Source organism: Prionailurus bengalensis, chromosome D1 (genome assembly GCF_016509475.1).
Source record: "Prionailurus bengalensis isolate Pbe53 chromosome D1, Fcat_Pben_1.1_paternal_pri, whole genome shotgun sequence".
Classification (NCBI taxonomy): Eukaryota; Metazoa; Chordata; class Mammalia; order Carnivora; family Felidae; genus Prionailurus; species Prionailurus bengalensis.
The window spans coordinates 21290498-21298937 of NC_057346.1; the positions used below are offsets into that span (position 1 = coordinate 21290498).

Here is an 8440-nt window from a genome sequence, read left to right on the forward strand (position 1 = left end):
GTTCTCTACAATTGATTTTTATTTTTTTTCTTCCATATATGAAATTTACTGTCAAATTGGTTTCCATACAACACCCAGTGCTCATCCCAAAAGGTGCCCTCCTCAATACCCATCAACCCCCATCAACCCTCAGTTTGTTCTCAGTTTTTTTTTAAGGGCTTTTTTTTTTTCAACGTTTATTTATTTTTGGGACAGAGAGAGACAGAGCATGAACGGGGGAGGGGCAGAGAGAGGGAGACACAGAATCGGAAACAGGCTACAGGCTCTGAGCCATCAGCCCAGAGCCCGACGCGGGGCTCGAACTCGAACTCGCGGACCGCAAGATCATGACCTGGCTGAAGTCGGACGCTTAACCGACTGCGCCACCCAGGCGCCCCTGTTCTCAGTTTTTAACAGTCTCTTACACTTTGGCTCTCTCCCACTCTAACCTCTTTTTTTTTTTTTCTCCTTCCCCTCCCCCATGGGTTTCTGTTAAGTTTCTCAAGATCCACATAAGAGTGAAACCATATGGTATCTGTCTTTCTCTGTATGGCTTATTTCACCCAGCAATAGCACTGCTAGGAATTTACCCAAGGGATACAGGAGTACTGATACATAGGGGCACTTGTACCCCAATGTTTATAGCAGCACTCTCAACAATAGCCAAATTATGGAAAGAGCCTACATGTCCATCAACTGATGAATGGATAAAGAAATTGTGGTTTATATACACAATGGCAATGGGTTTTTTTTAATTAAAATTTTTTTTGTTGTTGTTTTTGGTCTGTTGGTGGGAATGCAGACTGGTGCAACCACTCTGGAAAACAGTATGGAGGTTCCTCAAAAAATTTAAAAATAGAACTACCTATGACTCAGCAATTGCACTACTAGGAATTTATCCAAAGCATTAAAAAATGCTGATTTAAAGGGACACATGCACCCCAATGTTTATAGCAGTGCTATCAACAATAGTCAAGTTATGGAAAAAGCCCAAATGTCCACATGTTCATCGACTGCTGAATGGATAAAGAAGATGTGATATATATACACACATATGTATATATACATATATATACACATATGTATATATACATATATGTATATGTGTGTGTATTAAATATATGTGTATAATATATATGTATATATATTAAATATACAAATATATAATGGAATATTACTAGGTGATCCAAAAAGAAATAAATCTTGCCGTTCACCACAATGTGGGTGGAACTAGAAGTTATTATGTTAATGAAATATGTCAGAGAAAGACAAATATCATGATTTCACTCATATGTGGAATTTAAGAAACAAAACAGATGAACATAGGGGAAGCAAAGGAAACATAAGATAAAAACAGAGAGGGAGGCAAACCATTAAAGACTCTCAAATACAGAAAACAAACTTAGAGTTGCTGGAGGGGGGATGGGTGGGGGAATGGGCCAAATGGGTGATGGGCATTAAGGAGGGCAGTTGTTGGGATGAGTACTGGGTGTTATATGTAAATGATAAATCACTAAATTCTACTTCTGAAACCAATACTATATATATGTTAACTAAGTTTAATTTAAATAAATAAATAAATAAGAACAGACATAGAAATAACTTTTAGCTATTATATATATATTAAAGAAAAAAATGCCTTCCTCCACTTTCCTCCTTTTATAATATATTTCTAGTAAGTTGGAATGGTTAGTGTATTGCCAGACCAATGAAAAATTGAAGAAAGTTCTAGAGTAAGAAAAGAAGTCTCGTTAAAATATAAAATCTATGTGAGTAGATATTTAAATGTCTATTAATAAACAAAAATCATAAATTGATGTCAACAGTGAATGTCATGAGTACACAGTTGTGTTTTATTATTTTAATCATTGGAAATCTATTACAAATGAATTCTTTACAAATGAGTGCTAGAATGCCAGTCTGGTTTGCATACTTAAAATCATTTCAAGATAACATTCTGTCAAGTACCCCCACATTTAGTAAGTAAGTCTTCGTCCGCATCTCTGATGATCTCCTTGGAATAAATTCCTAATGCTCAATTGCTGGGTCAAAGGAGTGAAGACGAGTAGGTCTTTTTAATACTGTCATCCAAATAAGTCATAAATTTCATTACTATCACAAGTGTCCGAAGTGCCTTTTGTCTATAATCCCAGCCAGCACTGGATCTATTTTTCAAACCTTTTGTCAACCTGATAAAATAAAATGACATCTCAGTGTTGTTTTAAATTTATATTTTTTGTGTCTACTAAGGCTGAATTTTTTCATGTATTTATTAACCATTTGTACTTTTATCTTAATTGCCTTTTCTTATAAATTGCCCATTTATTTATATTCTGAGAACATTTACCTCTTTCTTATTGATTTGTAAGAATATTTATCACTGGCTCATATTTTGCAATATTCTCCTAATTTTAAACCTGCTTTTTATTATTTTTCAGTATTAGACATTAAAGTTCCAATACATAAGACAAATGTAAATTATAAAGTGTAGTAATGAAATAAAAACCTTGAAACTATAATCCATATAAATAACTAAAATGTAACCAAATATCAGTGAATGTCTGTGCTCGTTTACCCTCTCTTACCCCTCTGCTCTCCCTAGAGATCACTGCTACAGAGAATTTTATGTTTAATGTCCTAGTATTCTTAAGGGTTATACTTTTTAGGTATTTAAGCCATGAAATATATTGCTTACTTTTTCTCCTTTCATGTTTTATAAAATCTCCAGTATAGGAAAGTGGTAAATAGCAGGGTCTGGAGCCAGACATCTTGGGTTCAAAGTTGAGTGCACTCCTTACTAGATGCTTAATCATGCACTGTTAGTTAAGCTCTCTGTTCCACCCTTTCCTCACTTACAAAAGGGGGTTAATAATGGTTTTATACGATATCTACCATATATAAAAGTTGTATTATATTTTATGCATGATCTAGTCACTTTGTAGGAATGGGGTCCTCCAGAATATCTAACTAGTTGACCATACAGCAGGAGGTGAAAGTTAGTATCTTTTACATGTTATTGTTATATTTACAGAACTTTTCACTATTGGGTTAAAAAAGTTTTTTTTATGGTTTCTTCTGCTTTTACCCTAAGATTACATGATTATTCACATATATTTTCTTTAGATCTTTTATAGTTAAAATTTTTTACTTTCAATTTTTTAGGACGCATAGAATTTATTTTGGTATGTGGACTAATGTATATACCTAAGTCTATTTTTTTCTAAATAGGAAATACATTGTTCTACCACTATTTATTAAAACTCTACATTTCCTTACTGATTTGAAATACTATTTTCATCATATTCTAAATACTTATATGTACATGAGATTATTTCTGAGTTTTCTGTTTTCCCACTGATCTATTATTCTAATACGTTTTAAGTGAGTAAGATAAGCATATTCTACTTCCTCTTTTCCCTCTATTCTTTAACCAAATGCAATTGGGTTTCTGCTTCTACCATTTCTATAAACTTCTCTTGCCAAGTTTGTAAATTCTCAACACAAAGGACATGACCTGATTCTTACTTCTCCCAATCTCTGAACAATAATGAACACTTCTGAACCTTTTTTTCTTCTTGAAATATTTAATTAACTTTCCTGACACCACAAAATCTCCTGTCCAGTAAAGTTTATAAGTGCCACATATTCCCCTGTCCAGAGACAGTTTTAGAATCACAAAATGTTACTAGTGGAAAGTTCCAAATCACCATGTATCTACACAATATCATAATCACTTGAAAAGAATTTTAAAAGTTCATATTCCTGAACCCTGATCACAGATATATTCTGATTGAGTAGGTAGGTCTTATGGAACCAGGAGATCATAATTTTAAATGTTTCCTTAATGATTCTGACACCCACCCAAGTTGTGAATCATTAATCCAGTTCAACCTTGTTGGTATATGAGTCAATAACTGAGACATAATTATCACAAGATTTTTTAAATAGCCGGAGCATTTAGCATAATCCAGCCAAGCCTCTTATTTTGCAGGTTACTAATCTGAGTTTCTGAAGTGAAATGGCATTACCATATGGTGGCAAATCCTGAACTATATCCCATTTACTATAGCTTGAATCCCAAGCACATAGATAACAATCTTCACAACAATTCTTTTAAGTAAATACTGTTATTTTTCTCATTTTAGAGTTGAGGAAACTCTGAAAAAGTTCCTTTTATTAGTAAAAGTAACACAATGAGCAAATAACAGAGCTGAAATTAAAACCCAGGTAGTCTGACACCAGAAACTGTTAGCTAACTCTACTTCGCTCTTAGAAATCTGCCCAACTCATGTGTTCCTTCCCCCAATTCATGAATACACACAACCATCTATATAAAACTAAATAAATCTCTGTTTTCCATCACTGTGCTTTAAGAGAAGATGGAAAAGAAAGGCAATGTGAAAGCAAATTATTACAAAACTCATTCTAGGAGAGAGACGTATTAACCATTCTTTGAGTGACTCTTCTCCCCAAACACTCAAAATGTAAAGGCATATAGCAAGCATTCATTTATTCCACCATTACTTGCTGAGCCTTTGCTAAGTATGCTAGATACTCTGCTGAGCACTGGAGGTGCAACAGAGAATAAATACACACGGTGCCTTTCTTCACAGGGATGACATATAATCAGGCAATTACAAAAGCATATGAAAATTGTGGCAGGCCTGACGAGTCTACTCTAGGAAATACAAAACAGAGAATTTAAACTTTGTAAGAAGGGTGAGATGGCTGTTTCCCTTCAGCTGATATCTGAAGCATGAACAGAAAACAAAGAGGATTGGAAACAAGTAATAAAAGTGTGCTAAATAAATAAATAAATAACCAACCAACCAACCATGGAGGAAGCATGAGCAAAAGTGTATTTTCACGGAAAGGTAAGCAAAGGAAAACAAGAGAAATCCCCTAAATACTCTATACCTTCTCAAATGATTTTCTTACCGTTTTAATGAATTCAACTTGGATAAATATATGTCTTTCTTACATACCATACTCCCTTGTAGTTAACTGAAAAATTTCCTGCAAATGAGTTTCTTAAAGTTTTCTTATAACTAAATAAATAGAATCAGATTGTAAAGGGGGGAAAAAAAACATGTAGTACAATGGGACCTGTACCTCAAAAGGGTAGGCACAGAATGGTACCAATGTATATCTGAAAGTCATCTAACCCCGCCTTTCTGTCCAGAAAAGACTTCCTAGAGGTTCTGGATAACTTCATACCTGAAGGATGGGCAGGCTGAGCAACACAGAGGGTGCATGAGGGTGTTCCAGGGTGACAGAATGGCTTGTGGGAAAGTGTGTAAATGAATGAGAATTTATTAAACTTGGGAGAGTTAAGAGTGACTTCAGTAGACTAACAGAAAAAAGGCAGGGAGGAGGGAGTTACAGTGGCAGAAAATCAGGCTGGAGAGGTGATCCTTGTTTGACATAATGTGGAGCTTTGTTTTATACTGAAGACAATTGCAGTGAAAAGAGTAAACTAAGGTAAATGAGATCTTTTGGAAGTATGGAAAGAGCATGCTGGTTGTCATCGGGAGAATGAATTTCAAGGCTAAAAGACAAGAGAGGAAGGGGCTAGTCAGGAGGCTGGTGTCCAGATGAGAAATGATAGTGCCATGAGGAGAACAAGAATTGTCAGCACCTCATAAATTGGGGATGGAGGAAAAGCAAAGAGAGAGGAATCAAGGAGGACACTAGCTTGAGGTTTGAGCAATTGAGTATTCATGGTGACAGAGATCACAGGAAGAGAAGAAAGTCTGTGAATGTTCCCTCTAAAGTACAGGAGGAAAACACTGGGAAGGAAAAAGAAGAGGGAGGAAGAACAGAAAGGAGAAGGAAAGGAGAGAACATGGTATTAAGCCCTTCACACTACACCACAAACGTTCATTTGCATTAGCTTATTCATCCCAATAACCCTATAAAGTAATAAGATACCCCTATTTTGCAGAATTTTTGACTTGGGCATTCTAATTCCAAGTCCAACACTCTTTCTACTATACCGCATTTCTTTCTAATGGAAAAAAACTCTATAGAGGAACAAAAACAATTTTAAAATAAAGCTGTATTCTCTTATAATACTTAATACTGCTTCAGCTCAGGAAAATGTTTTTCTATTCAAGCTTTCTTTCAGGGCAACCTTAACCTCCTTGTTCCTGAAGCTATAGATCAGAGGATTGAGCATAGGCACCACAATAGTATAGAACACAGTGGACACTTTCCCCTGGTCCATGGACAAAACAGAAGAAGGATGAAGATACATGAATGCCCCCGACCCAAAGAAAACAGAAACAACAATTATATGTGAGCTACAAGTGCTAAAAGCTTTGGACCTTCCTTCAGTGGAATGCATGCGAAGGATGCTGGTGAGGATCAAAGAGTAAGAGATAATGATAGTGAGGCTGGGCACACCCACATCAAAGCCCACAACAATGAGAACTACCAGTTCATTGATGTGAGTGTTTGTGCAAGAGAGCTCCAGAAGGGGGAGGATGTCACACATGTAGTGGTTGATGGTGTTGGCATCACAGAAGGTCAACCTGAGCATGCATCCTGTGTGGGCCCAGGCACCAATAAACGCCCCCACATATACAATCACAGCCAGCAGAGAACAGACCTGAGGGGACATGGTGACCGTGTATAACAAGGGCTTGCAAATGGCCACATAGCGATCATAAGCCATTACTGTCAACACATAACACTCTGCACTGACAAAGAAACAGTAGAAAAAGAGCTGAGTCATGCATCCTGCATAGGAGATGGTGTTCAGCTTTGACACAAAGTTTACCAGCAGTTTTGGGGTAATGACAGAAGAGTAACACAGGTCAATAAAGGATAAATTAAAGAGGAAATAGTACATGGGGGTGTGAAGGTGAGAATTCAGTCCAATTAGAGTGACCAAGCCCAGGTTTCCTGCCACAGTGACAATGTAGATTCCTAGGAAAAGAAAGAACAGAGGCAGCTGGATCTCTGAATATTTGGTTAAACCCACAAGGAAAAACTCAGTGACTAAGGAACTGTTTCCCATATCCATTCTCTTCTGGTAGGATCTGAAAGATAGGAAAGTAGAATCGTATTCGAGGCAGAACCCACATTTCCTATGCAATCCCATGCCCAGTCTACCCTGGGCCAACAGATTCTGCTGAGATTTAACTATTCTAGAGGGAGTTGCATATGGCTTCGCTCACGCAAGAAAGACAAGTGTATGGGAGGCATCAACATAGTTTCAGGTAACACTGGGAGAAATATTTCAAGAGGAGAAGAAGTGCAGAAATTTCTCATCCTTTCTCTGCTTCAGTTTGTCACTAACACTTTTTATCCCTTTACTTATTCCAGTTTGGCCTTGTTAATCTTTAATCACCACACTTCAGCTACCTGTGCTGGCCACGGATCCAGACTGGACACTGTGTTGGGTAGAAATCAGGAGCACATGCCCATAGTAGAGTTGGGAAAACAGACTCACAGAGACTCTTTGGTTTCACAAGCACACACAGCAAGAAAGTAATTAAGTCAGGAATGGAACCTGGGTTTCCGTCATAAGAAATTCTCTAAGAGGCAGAAGGATTGGAGGCATTGCAAACCCCATAATCTCAGCACTACTTCTAATCTTTACTTTCTTCCTATGCAGACCCTATAATCATCTGCACCCAGGGCCAGAGCTGGTAAAAGCAGAAAAGCGTATTACTTTCTATGGCTCTGGATTTTGAAAGACATAAAAAGATAAAGGATTCAATGCTCACTGTTCTTTGCCTAGTGACATCAGAACTTCCTGTGGTTTCCTTTCCAACACTGATCTCTAATAGGAAAGTTCTGCTGCTCTGGGGGGTAATAGAGCTGAGCCAAACACTTCCTCCTCCTTTTGTGTGGAGGGGCTCAGAGCATTTATAAATCTCAGTCTTTGACTCGCTCTGAGAGTTATTCAGATAAAGATCACTATTTTTAATAATTATTTTGCCCAGAGGTGATCATTAAACTACAAAAAAAGTAATATAAACAGCATTCTCTGTTTCAACATAATAAACTGGAAACATCACATATGTGATCTTATTCTAGCTTGGAGGTCTCAGGGATTTGGTTTAGAGGCTTTCCCAGGAGGCTCTCCATAGCTCAAACCCTTTGGGAAAGACAGATTTATGAAACTGTTTGTACAAAGATGAAGATGCTTATACCCTGGTGTCTTTGGAAGCTCAATATTCTACTCAAAATTGCACATTCTTCTGGGACAAATGAGGTAGAGACCTTTTCTCTCTTCCTTCTCTTAGTGCTTCTTTGGCTATTAGGTACACCTGCTAACCCATAGCTAATAATATTTTAATACCTATAAAAATTTCACACACACATACACACACACATATATATATATGTGTATATATATATATATATATATATATATATATATATATCCTCCCACACATATATAGGATTAACATTATGGCATTCATGATCATATAATGCATTCTTTGTAGCT

At 36.7% G+C, this 8440-nt stretch overlaps 1 protein-coding gene across 1 annotated transcript; it reads right to left on the reverse strand.

The window, feature by feature from the left end:
• Positions 1-6070: 6070 nt before the first annotated feature.
• On the reverse strand, positions 6071-7009 carry LOC122482506 (olfactory receptor 145-like). Its single transcript, XM_043578825.1, has one exon. It carries the CDS (start codon positions 7004-7006, stop codon positions 6071-6073), a length of 936 nt encoding a protein of 311 aa, XP_043434760.1. The 5' UTR covers positions 7007-7009.
• Between the last annotated feature and the right edge of the window lie 1431 nt (positions 7010-8440).

Coding starts and splice junctions, on each gene's coding strand:
- LOC122482506 (XM_043578825.1), bottom strand. CDS start 7,006: ATGGATATGGGAAACAGTTCCTTAGTCACTGAGTTTTTCCTTGTGGGT.